The 18,163-nt window shown below is 37.5% G+C and overlaps 1 protein-coding gene across 1 annotated transcript in view; it reads left to right on the forward strand.

The window, feature by feature from the left end:
- Positions 1-17,259, forward strand: part of QPCT (glutaminyl-peptide cyclotransferase) — a 211,003-nt gene extending 193,744 nt beyond the window's left edge. Inside the window, exon 7 of the mRNA XM_053711021.1 lies at positions 15,917-17,259. Within this exon, the coding sequence (XP_053566996.1) occupies positions 15,917-16,062 (146 nt within the window). The 3' untranslated portion in view covers positions 16,063-17,259. The remainder of the gene's footprint in view (positions 1-15,916) is intronic.
- The last annotated feature ends 904 nt before the right edge of the window (positions 17,260-18,163 follow it).

Raw genomic sequence — 18,163 nt, forward strand, 5'->3', positions numbered from 1 at the left:
GGTAAGTGTAGAGCCGATCAGGTGTTGTGACAACGGTCACCAGGGATCTGTGCGGATTGGAATCAACCGTAAACTGTGTCTCCCTTTGTTGTTGGGACTCTGTGTAGAAGGTAATCGCACTCTCAAGGCTCATCCGGTGGGGGATAAAACTCTCACGTAAAGAAAAAGAATAGAGAACAAGGCGAACTCATAATTAATTGAGGTTTTCCTTGTGAGTGCAATTTTTTACTTTGTTACTACATTTTAAATAAACAATATTATGCTATGTTCGCCTTGTTCTCTATTCCTTTTCTCTATGTGAGAGTTTTATCCCCCACCGTATGAGCCTTGAGAGTGCGATTACCTTCTACACAGAGTCCCAACTACAAAGGAGACACAGTTTACGGTTGATTCCACTCCACACAGATCCCTGGTGACCGTTGTCACAACACCTGATCGGCTCTACACTTACCTCATATGATTGAGGTGGTTGGATATAAGTAGATCGTTTGCCCATTTGGGTATTTCATACATTCAAGTTTACTGTGGAATTTGTCTATCCAAAACAAACTTGTTTCTATTACAGTGCTATATATCTTTAAATACTTCTATTGTGCTAGATTCGTTTTCTGTGGCAGATCTAATTTCCAATTGACACTTCATTTGTTAAAGTGAATTTTATTTCTCCTGTTCTTACTAGATATCTTGTGACAATTTTGTATCTTAACTTTATTAGCATTTCTGTGCATTTTATTATAATGAGTACACACACTATTTTTATAGTTTAACGCTGTGAAGGTTTTTTACCCCTTGCATATTTAATTTCTAATTGGAGCCAGCAGTGAGGGTTCACTAGCTACTTTATTAAAGGGACACTGAACCCAAATTTTTTCTTTCGTGATTCAGATAGAGCATGCGATTTTAAGCAACTTTCTAATTTACTCCTATTATCACATTTTCTTTGTTCTCTTGCTATCTTTATTTGAAAAAGAAGGCATCTAAGCTATTTTTTTTGTTCAGAACCCTGGACAGAGTTTGTTTATTGGTGGGTGAATTTATCCACCAATCAGCAAGAACAACCTAGGTTGTTCACCAAAAATGGGACAGCATCTAAACTTACATTCTTGCATTTCAAATAAAGATACCAAGAGAATGAAGAAAATTTGATAATAGGAATAACTTAGAAAGTTGCTTAAAATTGTATGCTCTATCTGAATCACAAAAGAAAAAATGTATATATATATGTACAAAGAAAGGTAATAGGCGCGGATTGATTCAAGGTCTAAAATTGAGGGATAATATATGCATATAAATGTATGTGTATATACCAGACTCAGAATCTATCTGACTAGTACACGTATGTTAACACTTTTGTGAACACTCTGTATGTAATGCAACAATGATCACTTATAATTAAATAAAGCACTTCTTTATTAAGAAGCTATAGAATGTCAAAAAGTTAATCCATAAAATAACATACAATGACATATAGAAAAGTCTCCTTTACAACAGATATAGTTCATCAACAGTCCAGGTGCAACTAAATATCTGTCATCAATATCAGGAAAAATAAATGTAGATGGTGAAGTACTCAATCTCAAGGTTCCCAGGGGAAGGAAAGAAACTGATCCAATATTCAAACCAGTTGGAGTGCCCAAAACCAGTGATAATAGGTAAAATTCCTACTTACAAAAAGAAACCTCAATCAAATGCGGTAAGTGCCCCATGAAAAGTGAAATTATGAGCTCTACAGCTGGATAGTGATCCACTATCTGCACGCTCCCTGGTGTAAATCAACTCTCCACTCTTTCCCCACACCTCTCAGCTCCAACGTATGGATATGGGGAAAAGACAAAACACACACAAGATAGTGCAATATCGTTTTGGAAAGAGTAGATCAATTTTATTGTTACTAAAAACACATAAGTATAACTCGCTTACACTTTCAAACCTCCATTGGCATATGAGGTATCAATAACACATCTTGTAAAACAGTCAAACAGTTCATCAAATATTAAGAACCATTCATCAAAATAGCCTGATGTGTGGATGTTTTACACAACATCTTGGCTATCACTGATCCCTCATATACATCCACACATCAGGCTATTTTGACGAACAGGGGGAAAGTGTATGTTTTGTCTTTTCCCCATATCCATCCGTTGGAGCTGAGAGATGTGGGGAACGAGTGGAGAGTTGATTTACACCAGGGAGCGTGCAGATATTGGATCACTATCCAGCTGGGGAGCTCATAATTTCACTTTTCATGGGGCACTTACCTCATTTGATTGAGGTTTCTTTTCGTAAGTAGGAAGTTTACCTTTTATCACTGATTTTGGGCACTCTAACTGGTTTGAATATTGGATCAGAGTTTCTTTCCTTCCCCTGGGAACCTTGAGATTGAGTACTTGGTCTCCTATTTGTTATCTGAGGGGAATTCCTTCACCATCTACATTTATTTCTCCTTTGAGAACTGATATTGATGACAGATCTTTAGTTGCACCTGGACTGTTGATGAACTATATCTGTTTTAAAAGGAGACTTTTCTGTATGTCATTGTATGTTATTTTATGGATTAACTTTTTGACATTCCATAGCTTCTTAATATAGAAGTGCTTTATTTATTTATAAGTGATTATTATTGCATTACATACAGAGTGTTCATAAAAGAGTTTACATAGGTGTACTAGTCAGATTCTGAGTCTGGTATATACACATACATATACTGTTATACTAAAATTTCATTAAACTATATTAAACTATTAATTCATCTATCCTAACTATTATACTAAATTACATTAAACTACAAATTAAATTAACTATATTATATATTTAAACACCTAACCCTACTCAAATAATTTAAATCTACACTAAAAAATTACTAAGTTACAAAAAACTAACAACTAAGTTACAAAAAATAACAAACACTAAGTTACAAAAAAATAAATAAACACTAAGTTACAAAAAATAAAAAATAAATTATCATTTAAACTAATTACACCTAATCTAAGAGCCCTATGAAAATAAAAAAGCCCCCCAAAATAAAAAAACCCCTAGCCTACAATAAACTACAAATAGCCCTTAAAGGGGCCTTTTGCGGGACATTGCCCAAATAAATCAGCTCTTTTACCTGTAAATAAAAAATACAAATACCCCCCAACAATAAAACCCACCACCCACACAACCACCCCCCCCCAAATAAAAACCTAACTAACAAAAACCTAAGCTCCCCATTGCCCTGAAAAGGGCATTTGGATGGGCATTACCCTTAAAAGGGCATTTAGCTCTATTGCAGCCCAAACCCTAATCTAAAACTAAAACCCACCCAATAAACCCTTAAAAAAAAACTAACACTAACCCCTGAAGATCCACTTACAGTTTTGAAGATCCAACATCCATCCTCCAAGAAGCCGGCAGAAGTCTTCATCCAAGCAGCCGAAGTCTTCATCCAAGCCCGCAGAAGTCTTCACCCAGACGGCATCTTCTATCTTCATCCATCCGGCGCGGAGCGGCTCCATCTTATAGACATCCGACGTGGAGCATCCTCTTCTTACAACGTCTTCTTCTTGAATGAAGGTTCCTTTAAATGACATCATCCAAGATGGCGTCCCTTAGATTCCGATTGGCTGATAGAATTCTATCAGCCAATCAGAATTAAGGTTGAAAAATCCTATTGGCTGTTGCAATCAGCCAATAGGATTGAGCTTGCATTCTATTGGCTATTCCAAACAGCCAATAGAATGCAAGCTCAATCCTATTGGCTGATTGGATCAGCCAATAGGATGAAAGCTCAATCAGGTACGCTGGGCCGGAATAGTGGCGAGCGTACCTGGTAGATATTTGTTAAATAGCAAAAGTAGTCAGATAGTGCTGAATTTGCATTAGGAACATCTGTAGTAACGTAAGCATCGATCTGTGTCGGACTGAGACCGGCGGATTGTATGTTACGTCACAAATTTCTACTTTTGTCGGTTTGTAGGCTTTGATAACTAAGGGGAATCAGGCTCTCCACAATTATGCTGCGGAATTCCAGCGTATTTGCAGTTGATGGCTTGATAAATAGGCCTCATGATCACAAGATCTGATGCTTCACAAAAGCAATAGAGTCTTTTAGAAATACTTCATGTTTGACGTTAGTGTAGGTAAAAATTCCCAACCACAGTCAGCACCTCATTTTTGTTTGCGGGGTCTCCAGACACTTTTTGTCCTATTCAGTGACACTGCTGTCCTATAACAAACCAGACATGCAAATATTTTACTCTCAAAAACTTTTAGGGCCTGGTATTACAATTTTGCGCAATGCGAATGTGAGCTCGCGTTCACATTGCTAGGAAGCATTGGGCTCACGAGAGCACACTTCCACAGGCTCCAATGGGAGCCTCACTCTCATGCCGTGAGATACAGCGCAGCAAAGGGGGTAAGTAGCGCAGCGATGGGCAGCATTTTTAAATGTATATAAACATATACATATAAATGTACTGGGAGCACACAGTTCCCATAGACCGCAATGTAAAGGCACTTTTCAGTGCTGTTTTTTTCTAACACCCCACCCCCAAAGATTGCCTAGTGCAGATGTTTTTTATTTTAAAAAAATGCTAATTTTTTTTAAATAAAAAATTATAATAACCTCTATTTTTAGGGCGTTTGGAGCACTTTTAGAAGATTAACCAGAGATCGAATTGCTACCGCAAACTCGCTGTAGAAATAACCAGCCACTTGTAATGGCTGTTTATTGATCTCTTGCCCGCGAATGGGAACATTTGACCGTTTGTGGGTGTGCGATTAAATTAGCGCTCCACTTGTAATCTAATCCTTACTGTCTTTCAGGCGTCTTTTTGAAGTTGTATTTGTTTTAGCGGCTTAGACAATAGCTTCTCATTTTCTATGAGCCTGATAAGCTAAAGCTCTTTGTACAGTGCTGCAAGGTCCCTCAATTTTTTTTAGAAAGGCAAAGATAACGGTTTAGCTATGCAGGATCCTTAAAGGGACATAAAACCCAATTTTTTCTTTCATGATTCAGATAGAGCATACAATTTTAAACAGCTTTCCAATTTACTTCTGTTTTAACATTTTCTTTGTTTTCTTGTTATCCATTGTTGAAAAGCTGGGATGTAAGCTCATGAGTGTGCACGTGTCCACAACACTATATGGCAGCAGTTTTGCAACAATGTTATACATTAGCAGGAGCACTAGATGGCAGCATTATTTCCTGTCCTGTAGTGCTTCAGTCATGTGCACGCTACCTACCTAGGTATCCCTTCAACAAAGAATAACATGAGAACAAAACAAATTTGATAATAGAAGTAAATTGGAAACTTTTTAAAAATTGTATTCTCTATCTAAACAATGAAAGAATTATTTAGGGTTTACTGTCCCTTTAATGTGAAGGAGAGACACCTACTTACCATATAATGCTCACAAATAGCCTTCAAAGATTTTGCGTGATTTCTTTCCATGCTAGCAAATTTTTGATCATCAAGTCCCTAAGTGTATGCAAGATGATATAAGTAATTTGTTAAACATCCAGAAACATAAAAGACTTTATTAAGAAGCATGTAATTTCTTATAAAAAAAACTATACAGATCCTACCTGATTTACAATAAAAAGCGTCACTTGAGCTTAACTTAATTCCATTAAAAGGGTACCATTTAACACAAGCAATCATATCCCTGAATTTTATTTCTAGCCATAAATGTACCTAAGTCATTTTTAAATGTATCTTATATATTGGCATTCACTACCCCTCAGGCAATGAGGTACACAATCTGATTGGCCTTACAGTAAAAAAACATTTACTTTGCTGGAGATTAATTGTGACCTTTTGTCACAAACTGTTTCCTTGGAATAAACCGAGCTTCTGCCAACTCTGTATATGGAACTTGGATATATTTATATAAAGTAATTATATCACTTCTAAAGCACCTTTTTTTCCAAGAAAAAATAAAAGCAGTTTGGCTAACATCTCATCAAAGTTTAAATTCTACATCCACCTTATTAGTTTTGTGGCCCTTCTCTGAACTTTTTCTTACTCTGCAATGTCTTTTTTGAGATTGGTCCCCAGAACTCCATACTCAAGGTTAGGTCTTACCAGGTATTTATATAGCGACAGAATTATGTTTTCCTCCCTTGCATCAGTGCCTCTTTTAAAACATGGTAATATCTTATTTTCCTTAGAAATGACTGCCCTGCATTGTGCACCCATTTTTAGCTTATTTTCTAGAAATACACCCAAATCCCTTTCCTCTCCTGTTTTGCTAAGTCTCGTCCCATTTAATTAATAGGTTGCCTGCTTATTTTTACTTGCAAACTATAGAACCTTACATTTTCCAGTATTAGATCTAATTTTCCATTTACCTGCCCAATCTAACAATTTTTGTAAATCCCCTTGTAAAGCAAGTTTATCCTGCACTGACTTAATGGCCTTACAGAATTTTTATCATCAGGAAAAATAGAAATGTTGCTATTTAATTCTTGCTCTAAGTCATTAATAAAAATATTAAAAAGAACAGTGCCCAGTACAGATCTCTGGTCAGTAATTACCTTTGACCAATCTGAGCATGATACATTTACTACTGTAGTACTTGCTGCTCCCTGTCTTTTATCCAGTTATTTGTCCTTGATCTTACATTTTCAGATATTCCCAGTCACATAATTATGTACAATAATCTCTTATGTGGCACTGTATCAAATGCCTTTGTAAAATCCAAATATATCACATCAACTGATTTCCCTTTATCTATACTTTTACTTACTTCTTCATAGAATCTAATTAGATTAGTCTGACATGATCTATTTCTCATAAAACCATGCTGATTTGAGCTCATAATCTTGTTTATGTAAAATGATTATAATTCCTTATTATCCTTTCAAGTATCTTCCCCACTACCGATGTCAGACTAACTGGTCTATAGCTTCCTGGATCAGCTCTGCTTCTCTTTTTGAAATGTGGCACCAGATCAGTTTTACACCATCTGAATCTGGAATTTAATTTACCTTAATATTATCCAGTTGTTTCCTGATATCATCTAGAGATAACCAAGTTATTGATATAGACTTGTATGTTTTTGTTTGTTTCAATGTATCTCATATTGGTTCCTCTCTTGTGTATATTGAATAAAAGAACTGGTTTAGTATTTTAGATTTCACCCTGTCACTGTTAATCATGGTATCCTTCTCACATTTTAATGTACCTATATTTTTTACATTGATATACTTAAAACACTTTTTAGGCTTTGACTTAGAATCATTTGCAATGAATCTTTCATTTTCAATTTTGGCTAATTTCACAGCTTTTTTTTTTTGCATGCTTTGTTCGCATTTGCATTTTGTTATGGTGGACTAGTTTCACTCAGTAGAACAAAAGGCGACTTAAAGGGCTATCATTCAACATTTTGGGGTGTTCTAGTTAGGATGTTTTACCTATATGTAGAATTCATAAAGACTCCATTACCCTTGTGAAGTATCTCGAATGACAGTTATGGCTCGTTATGAACTTAAAGGGACATTATATACTAGATTTTTCTTTGCATAAATGTTTTGTAGATGATCCATTTATAAAGCCCATACAGTTTTTTTTTAAATTGTATAGTTTTGCTTATTTTGAAATAACATTGAGCTGATTTTCAGACTCTTAACCAAGCCCCAAAATTTTAGGAGAATACTGAGGTATACCAATTCCAACTTGCTCCTGTTTGTGTAAAGAGTCTTTTCATATGCAAAGAAAGGGGGAGGGGGGTGTCTCATAATTCCCACTTGCAGTGTGTGTTCCAGCTACCTTTTTAACATAGCTAAACTAGGAGCTTCTAAGTAAGTTTTTAAACGGTTTTATACTGGATTTTTAGATATCTGTGCATATTATTCTTTTGGTCTATGTATTGAGAGAAGAACAGTTATGAGAAAGATGTTACTCCATTGGTTATAATGAGATTGACTTGTAACGCTTTTTTCAAGTTGAATTTTTCTGCGAGATATCAGTCTCACTAACAGGTTATATTGAACCTAGGCCATTGATCATTGATATGATTGTTAATGTCAAATATGATGTGTAATTCAGAGGTTACATTTTTAATTTCTTGGCTTTTGTGTTTGTGAGTAAACACATAAAACCAAACGTTTAGGATGTATGGGCATTTAGAGGACCATTTAACACACATATTTTAAAATAAATATATGCTTTTGTCACCCTAACCTTTTAATTTGATATCATTTATTTCTACCTTCTTCTTCACTTTATATAATTATTATCCTGTATTCAAAGATTAATATTCAGTTTCATTACATGTATCTGAGTATTGTTGGATCTTGAAAGAGAGAATATGTCTCTCAAAACCTGGTGTCTTTTAAGGCAGTGTTTCTCAACTCCAGTCCTCAGGACATTTAACAGGCCAGATATACATTATATCTTAACTTTAGCACAGGTGAAACAATCAGCTGATCAGTAACCATGGTTACTAACCTGCTCTCTCCCTTCAGATGATTATTTCACATGTGCTCTAGTTAAGATATAATGAAACTCTGGCATGTTAAGGGTCCTGAGGACTGGAGTTGAGAAATACTGTTTTAAGGTTTGTTCAAATCCAGCTATTAGTATTTCTCTTGTTAGGTGTATCCAGTCCACGGATCATCCATTACTTGTGGGATATTCTCCTTCCCAACAGGAAGTTGCAGGAGGATCACCCACAGCAGAGCTGCTATATAGCTCCTCCCCTAACTGCCATATCCAGTCATTCTCTTGCAAGCTCTCAACATAGCTGGAGGTAGTAAGAGGAAAGTGGTAAAATATAGTTAGTTTTTTCTTCAATCAAAAGTTTATTGTTTTTAAATGGTACCGGAGTTGTACTATTTTATCTCAGGCAGCATTTAGAAGAAGAATCTGCCTGCGTTTTTCTATGATCTAAGCAGAAGTAACTAAGATCCACTGCTGTTCTCACATATGTCTGAGGAGTGAGGTAACTTCAGAGGGAGAATGGCGTGCAGGGTATCCTGCAATAAGGTATGTGCAGTTAAGTTTTTCTAGGGATGGAATTTGCTAGAAAATGCTGCTGATACCGGATTAATGTAAGTTAAAGCCTAAATACAGTGATTTAATAGCGACTAGTATCAGGCTTGCTATCAGAGGTATATACTCTGATTAATGTGCAATATAAAACGTTTGCTGGCATGTTTAATCGTTTTTATATATGCTTTGGTGATAAAACTTATTGGGGCCTAGTTTTTCCACATGGCTGGCTTTATTTTTGCCTAGAAACAGTTTCCTGAGGCTTTCCACTGTTATAGTATAAAAGTTACAGTTGGTGCAGTTAAAATTACAAACTGTGACATTCAGCTTCCCTCAGCAGTCCCCTGCATGCTATAGGACATCCCTGAAAGGCTCAAAAGGCTTCAAAAGTAGGAGCTGTGGCAGTTGTTATGACTGTTTAAAAAACATATTTTTTGTTTTGTTAAACTGTTTTTTGTATTAAGGGGTTAATCATCCATTTGCAAGTGGGTGCAATGCTCTGCTAACTTGTTACATATACATAGGAGAGTGAGAGTTCAAGGACTGAGCGGTAAGGTCTATACAGGAGCACACAGGAAACACTGCGTCGGCGCCTCTCCCGGCACAAACCCAGACTTGCAGACCAGGCTGCCTGTTCCAGGAATACAATAAACAAAGAAACGTTTCCTTATAAGTTGCTCCCAGACCAAAATATCCACTATTTAAGGCACAACACAGACTCATGAATCAAAGTTAAACAAATTGATCATACCTTTATTATGGCATGTTGGACAAACACTCAGCAAATACTGGCGTTGTGACTACCAGGAGACACAGGTGTGTGGAGTGTGACGTCATCCGACGCGTTTCACGCCCTTCTGGCGCTTTGTCAAAGATGTGGAGGTTTGTGTGATTAGCATACTTTTAAATGGTTATCTAAAAAACTCCTCCCTTAATGTGATGTCACAGTAGCAAACTGTGTTTTCAAAATTGTTGATACATATATGTGATAAAGTGTGTTGAAAAATGTTAATAAGTGTATATTTTAAATAAAACACATTGCGTGTATTAAATTAAAGTGAGTTACTATTTAAAAATTTATTTTTAAAAACAATAACTTATGATACTATGCGGCTCTTAAATATTTGTGACAAATAACAAAGAACAAAAGAATTCCTATAGTTATATTATACTATATTCGTTTTACTGGAATTTCACTGCAATAATATTTTTTGGTTACTATTGTAATGCATTGATATATGCATATGATATATCAATGCATTACAATAGTAACCAAAAAATATTATTGCAGTGAAATTCCAGTAAAACGAATATAGTATAATATAACTATAGGAATTCTTTTGTTCTTTGTTATTTGTCACAAATATTTAAGAGCCGCATAGTATCATAAGTTATTGTTTTTAAAAATAAATTTTTAAATAGTAACTCACTTTAATTTAATACACGCAATGTGTTTTATTTAAAATATACACTTATTAACATTTTTCAACACACTTTATCACATATATGTATCAACAATTTTGAAAACACAGTTTGCTACTGTGACATCACATTAAGGGAGGAGTTTTTTAGATAACCATTTAAAAGTATGCTAATCACACACACCTCCACATCTTTGACAAAGCGCCAGAAGGGCGTGAAACGCGTCAGATGACGTCACACGCCACACACCTGTGTCTCCTGGTAGTCACACCGCCAGTATTTGCTGAGTGTTTGTCCAACATGCCATAATAAAGGTATGATCAATTTGTTTAACTTTGATTCATGAGTCTGTGTTGTGCCTTAAATAGTGGATATTTTGGGCTGGGAGCAACTTATAAGGAAAAGTTTCTTTGTAACTTGTTACATACACTGTAAAAATTTCATTAGTTTAACTGCCTTTTTTCACTGTTATTTCAAATTTTGGCAAAATTTGTTTCTCTTAAAGGCACAGTAACGTTTTTTTTATATTGCTTGTTAACTTGATTTTAAGTGTTTTCCAAGCTTGCTAGTCTCATTGCTAGTCTGTATAACCATGTCTGACATAGAGGAAACTCCTTGTTCATTATGTTTAAAAGCCATGGTGGAACCCCATAGGAGAATGTGTACTAAATGTATTGATTTCACTTTAAACAATAAAGATCAGCTGTTATCTTTAAAAGAATTATCACCAGAGGATTCTGACGAGGGGGAAGTTATGCCGACTAACTCTCCCCACGTGTCGGACCCTTTGACTCCCACTCAAGGGACTCACGCTAAAATGGCGCCAAGTACATCAAAGACGCCCATAGCGATTACTTTGCAGGACATGGCGGCAATCATGGATAATACCCTGTCAGCGGTATTAGCCAGACTGCCTGAATTCAGAGGAAAGCGCAATAGCTCTGGGGTTAGACGTAATACAGAGCGCGCAGATGTTTTAAGGCCCATGTCTGATACTGTGTCACAATATGCAGAAGCTGAGGAAGAGCTTCAGTCTGTGGGTGACGTCTCTGACTCGGGGAAACCTGATTCAGATATGTCTACTTTTAAATTTAAGCTTGAGAACCTCTGGGTGATGCTTGGAGAGGTTTTAGCTGCTCTGAATGACTGTGAGACAATTGCAGTGCCAGAGAAATTGTGTAGACTGGATAAATACTACGCGGTGCCGGTGTGTACTGACGTTTTTCCAATACCTAAAAGGTTTACAGAAATTATTACTAAGGAGTGGGACAGACCCGATGTGCCGTTTCCCCCCCCCCTCCTATTTTTAGAAAAATGTTTCCAATAGACGCCACCACACGGGACTTATGGCAGACGGTCCCTAAGGTGGAGGGAGCAGTTTCTACTTTAGCAAAGCGTACCACTATCCCTGTCGAGGACAGTTGTGCTTTTTCAGATCCAGTGGATAAAAAATTAGAAGGTTACCTTAAGAAAATGTTTATTCAACAAGGTTTTATCCTGCAGCCCCTTGCATGCATTGCTCCTGTCACTGCTGCTGCGGCGTTCTGGTTTGAGTCTCTGGAAGAGGCCTTTCAGACAGCTACTCCATTGACTGAAATACTTGACAAGCTTAGAACACTTAAGCTAGCTAATTCTTTTGTTTCTGATGCCATTGTTCATTTGACTAAACTAACAGCTAAGAATTCTGGATTCGCCATCCAGGCGCGTAGGGCGCTATGGCTTAAATCTTGGTCAGCTGACGTGACTTCAAAGTCTAAATTACTTAACATTCCCTTCAAGGGGCAGACCCTATTCGGGCCTGGTTTGAAGGAAATTATTGCTGACATTACTGGAGGTAAGGGTCATACCCTTCCTCAGGACAGGGCCAAATCAAGGGCCAAGCAGTCTAATTTTCGTGCCTTTCGAAACTTCAAGGCAGGTGCAGCATCAACTTCCTCTGCTACAAAACAAGAGGGAACTTTTGCGCAATCCAAGATGGCCTGGAAATCTAACCAGGCCTGGAGCAAAGGCAAGCAGGCCAGAAAGCCTGCTGCTGCCTCTAAGACAGCATGAAGGAACGGCCCCCTATCCGGCAACGGATCTAGTAGGGGGCAGACTTTCTCTCTTCGCCCAGGCGTGGGCAAGAGATGTTCAGGATCCCTGGGCATTGGAGATCATATCTCAGGGATATCTTCTGGACTTCAAAGCTTCCCCCCCACAAGGGAGATTTCACCTTTCGAGATTATCTGTAAACCAGATAAAGAAAGAGGCATTCTTACGCTGTGTGCAAGACCTCCTAATAATGGGAGTGATCCATCCAGTTCCACAGATGGAACAAGGACAGGGATTTTATTCAAATCTGTTTGTGGTTCCCAAAAAAGAGGGAACCTTCAGACCAATTTTGGATCTAAAGATCTTAAACAAATTCCTCAGAGTTCCATCATTCAAAATGGAAACTATTTGGACAATCCTACCTATGATCCAGGAGGGTCAGTACATGACCACAGTGGATTTGAAGGATGCTTACCTTCACATACCGATTCACAAAGATCATCATCGGTTCCTAAGGTTTGCCTTTCTAGACAGGCATTACCAGTTTGTGGCTCTTCCCTTCGGGTTAGCTACAGCCCCAAGAATTTTTACAAAGGTTCTGGGGTCTCTTCTGGCGGTCCTAAGACCACGGGGCATAGCAGTGGCCCCTTATCTAGACGACATCCTGATACAGGCATCAAACTTCCAAATTGCCAAATTTCATATGGACATAGTGTTGGCATTTCTGAGGTCGCATGGGTGGAAAGTGAATGAGGGAAAGAGTTCTCTATCACCCCTCACAAGGGTTTGCTTCCTAGGAACTCTGATAGATTCTGTAGAAATGAAAATTTACCTGACGGAGTCCAGGTTATCAAAGCTTCTAAATTCCTGCCGTGTTCTTCACTACATTCCGCGCCCTTCGGTGGCTCAGTGCATGGAAGTGATCGGCTTAATGGTAGTGGCGATGGACATAGTGCCATTTGCGCGCCTACATCTCAGACCGCTGCAATTATGCATGCTCAGTCAGTGGAATGGGGATTACACAGATTTGTCCCCTCTGCTAAATCTGGATCAAGAGACCAGAGATTCTCTTCTCTGGTGGCTATCTCGGGTCCATCTGTCCAAAGGTATGACCTTTCGCAGGCCAGATTGGACAATTGTAACAACAGATGCCAGCCTTCTAGGTTGGGGTGCAGTCTGGAATTCCCTGAAGGCTCAGGGATCGTGGACTCAGGAGGAGAAACTCCTCCCAATAAATATTCTGGAGTTAAGAGCAATATTCAATGCTCTTCTAGCTTGGCCTCAGTTAGCAACCCTGAGGTTCATCAGATTTCAGTCGGACAACATCACGACTGTGGCTTACATTAACCATCAAGGGGGGACCAGGAGCTCCCTAGCGATGTTAGAAGTCTCCAAGATAATTCGCTGGACAGAGACTCACTTGCCATCTATCAGCGATCCATATCCCAGGTGTAGAGAACTGGGAGGCGGATTTTCTAAGTCGTCAGACTTTTCATCCGGGGGAGTGGGAACTCCATCCGGAGGTGTTTGCTCAATTGGTTCATCCTTGGGGCACACCAGAATTGGATCTCATGGTGTCTCGCCAGAACGCCAAGCTTCCTTGTTACGGATCCAGGTCCAGGGACCCAGAAGCGACGCTGATAGATGCTCTAGCAGCACCGTGGTTCTTCAACCTGGCTTATGTGTTTCCACCGTTTCCTCTGCTCCCTCGACTGATTGCCAAAATCAAACAGGAGAGAGCATCGGTGATCTTGATCGCGCCTGCGTGGCCACGCAGGACCTGGTATGCAGACCTGGTGGACATGTCATCCTTTCCACCTTGGCCTCTGCCTCTGAGACAAGACCTTCTACTACAAGGTCCTTTCAATCATCCAAATTTAATTTCTCTGAGACTGCCTGGAGATTGAACGCTTGATTTTATCAAGGCGTGGCTTCTCCGAGTCAGTCATTGATACCTTAATACAGGCCCGAAAGCCTGTTACCAGGAAAATCTACCATAAGATATGGCGCAAATATCTTCATTGGTGTGAATCCAAGAATTACTCATGGAGTAAGGTTAGGATTCCTAGGATATTGTCCTTTCTCCAAGAGGGTTTGGATAAAGGATTATCAGCTAGTTCTTTAAAGGGACAGATTTCTGCTCTGTCTATCCTTTTGCACAAGCGTCTGGCAGAGGTTCCAGATGTCCAGGCATTTTGTCAGGCTTTGGTTAGAATTCAGCCTGTGTTTAAACCTGTTGCTCCTCCATGGAGCTTAAACTTGGTTCTTAAGGTTCTTCAAGGAGTTCCGTTTGAACCCCTTCATTCCATTGATATCAAACTTTCATCTTGGAAAGTTCTGTTTTTGATGGCTATTTCCTCGGCTCGTAGAGTCTCTGAGTTATCAGCTTTACAATGTGATTCTCCTTATCTGATTTTCCATACAGATAAAGTAGTTCTGTGTACAAAACCTGGGTTTTTACCTAAGGTAGTTTCCAACAAGAATATCAATCAAGAGATTGTTGTTCCATCATTGTGTCCTAATCCTTCTTCAAAGAAGGAACGTCTTTTACATAATTTGGACGTAGTCCGTGCTTTAAAGTTTTACTTACAAGCGACTAAAGATTTTCGTCAAACATCTTCCCTGTTTGTTGTTTACTCTGGACAGAGGAGAGGTCAAAAGGCTTTGGCAACCTCTCTTTCTTTTTGGCTTTGGAGCGTAATACGCTTAGCCTATGAGACTGCTGGACAGCAGCCCCCTGAAAGGATTACAGCTCATTCTACTAGAGCTGTGGATTCCACCTGGGCCTTTAAAAATGAGGCTTCTGTTGAACAGATTTGCAAAGCGGCGACTTGGTCTTCGCTTCATACCTTTTAAAAATTTTACAAATTTGATACTTTTGCTTCTTCGGAGGCTATTTTTGGGAGAAAGGTTCTACAGGCAGTGGTCCCTTCCATTTAAGTACCTGCCTTGTCCCTCCCTTCATCCGTGTACTTTAGCTTTGGTATTGGTATCCCACAAGTAATGGATGATCCGTGGACTGGATACACCTAACAAGAGAAAACATAATTTATGCTTACCTGATAAATTTATTTTTCTTGTGGTGTATCCAGTCCACGGCCCGCCCTGTCCTTTTAAGGCAGGTCTAAATTTTAAACTACAGTCACCACTGCACCCTATGGTTTCTCCTTTCTCGGCTAGTTTTGGTCGAATGACTGGATATGGCAGTTAGGGGAGGAGCTATATAGCAGCTCTGCTGTGGGTGATCCTCTTGCAAATTCCTGTTGGGAATGAGAATATCCCACAAGTAATGGATGATCCGTGGACTGGATACACCACAAGAGAAATAAATTTATCAGGTAAGCATAAATTATGTTTTTTCATGTGTTCTTTTTGATGTGCATTACAAGACTAACTGGACAACTCTGCTAAATATAAAATCTAGTGTTTATCTCGGCATGCACTAAATAAATTGTTGTTTAATAGTTTGTTTGTTTTTGTTCTAGGTGTTCCAGTTCTCCATCTTATTCCATCACCCTTTCCAGATGTTTGGCATACAATGGAAGACAATGAAGAAAATCTTGATTCTGCAACTATTGACAACATGAACAAAATTTTACAAGTCTTTGTTTTAGAGTATCTCAACATATGATTTACCGATGTATAAGAAATGGTGGTCATGAAGCTTGAAATATGCTGGGAGTTTGATTTTTTTGAGATTGTTATAGCACACCATTAAAGGGACGCAAAACCCAAAAATGTTCTTTCATGATTCAGATAGAGAATACAATTTTAAACAACTTTCTAATTTACTTCTATTATCTAATTTGTTTCATTCTCTTGGTATCATTAGTTGAAGGAGCAGCAATGCACTAATGGTTTCTAAATGAACACATGGGTGAGCCAATCACAATCAATATATATATCTGCAGCCACCAATCAACAGCTAGAACCTAGGTTCTCTGCTGCTCCTGAGCTTGCCTAGATAAACCTTTCAGCAAAGGATAACAAGAGAAGGAAGCAAATTAAATAATAGAAGTAAATTGGAAAGTTGTTTAAAATTGTATTCTCTATCTGAATTATGAAAGAAAATGTTTGGGTTTCATGTCCCTTTAAGTCTTCGAGAAATTCCCTCCAACTAGGCTAAACTCATACTTTTTTTGTTGTTTTTCTTTTAAGTGATTTATAAAACATATCAATATACCTTTTTGGGGAAAATGTACTTTTTTATCAACTATCCAAAGAATTGATTCTAATGAGTAATGTATTAAAATGTTCTCTTAAATGTTGTAGTTTTTATATGGTGCAAAAAAGTACATAAATTTGTCATATTATATATACATATAACATGCTATACTGTATGTGTTTTGAATGGAAAATAGAAAATGTCTCAATAGGTAGAGATTAAATGTGAGAAATATAATTAATATTATTTAATTTTACTCAAGTTAAATATACAAAAGGCAATAATTTTAATAACTTTACAGGCTATTGATTTGTTAATTTATTGATGTTTTGCCAGATTATTTTAAATTTGCATTCCATTTTTTAATTTTAATTCCTGTTGCAAATAGTAGCCATTATAAATTATTTTCTTAAAATACAAAATATTATAAATAATTAAGAAACTATATTTGATTGGTCTGTTGTACTGTAAGTATTACTTGAACAAACATTATAGACCACTGTATGACAGATTATGTTTTATTGTTTACTGTTTGTTTCAAAATGCTTTATACATTTTACCAAAATATTTACATGTTTACCTAAATTACTGATGGAAAATTAATTATCTCAGGCTGTCACTAAAATAGATGTATGGTGAAATAAATGTATATGCTGCTTTTCACTTGTGTTGATTCGAATTTCCACTTAATGACTTTGTACTCTGAGGTTAAGAATAACTCATAAGTACTAATTATCATACCTTAAAGGGGCATTAAACCAAAAAAATTTCTTTCATTATTCAGATAGAGAATACGATTTTAAACAACATGGAAATTTACTTCTATTATCTAATTTGCTTTATTCTTTAGACATCCTTTGTTTAAGAAATAGCAATGCACATGGGTGAGCCAATCACACTTGGCATCTGTGTGCAGCCACCAATCAGCAGCTTCTTAGCCTATCTAGATATGCTTTTCAGCATAGAATAACAAGAGAATGAAACAGATTAGATAATATAAATAAATTAGAAAGTTGTTTAAAATTGCTTGCTCTTTCTAAATCATGAAAGAAAAAAATTAGGTTTAATGTCCCTTTAAACCCTTAACACCTTTGGGATGTTCCATTCCATCCTAAGAGTGCTGGGCTTTAACACTGTTAGGACGGCATGGAATGTCCTACCATATATGGCATTTTGCAGCTTCCCCCTTTGACGAATGCAAGGATTGGTCTGAGAGGGTGTTCCTAGAAGTGTAGGCAGTCCCCCATGATCCAACCCCGACCTTGAAATCACGCAATCGTAGTGATTTTTACTTAATAGTGTTTACATTGATGTGAAACACTTATTGTTCTGCCACAAAGGGGTTCAAAAACATGTGCACATTCCACAAACCTATTATAAGGGTACAATAAATATACCATGCAAAACATATATTAAAATATTGATTCAGTAAGAATCTAAAGCCCTGTTCGTGAAGATACATATAATTTAGCGGTAGGAATAGGCCAATGTTTTGCGCACATTTGGCCATATTAGTTCCAAAAAAATGTTCTTTTTTTTTTTGCAAATATTAAATATTCTAACTTTG

This window comes from Bombina bombina, chromosome 4 (assembly GCF_027579735.1).
Source record: "Bombina bombina isolate aBomBom1 chromosome 4, aBomBom1.pri, whole genome shotgun sequence".
Taxonomy (NCBI): domain Eukaryota; kingdom Metazoa; phylum Chordata; class Amphibia; order Anura; family Bombinatoridae; genus Bombina; species Bombina bombina.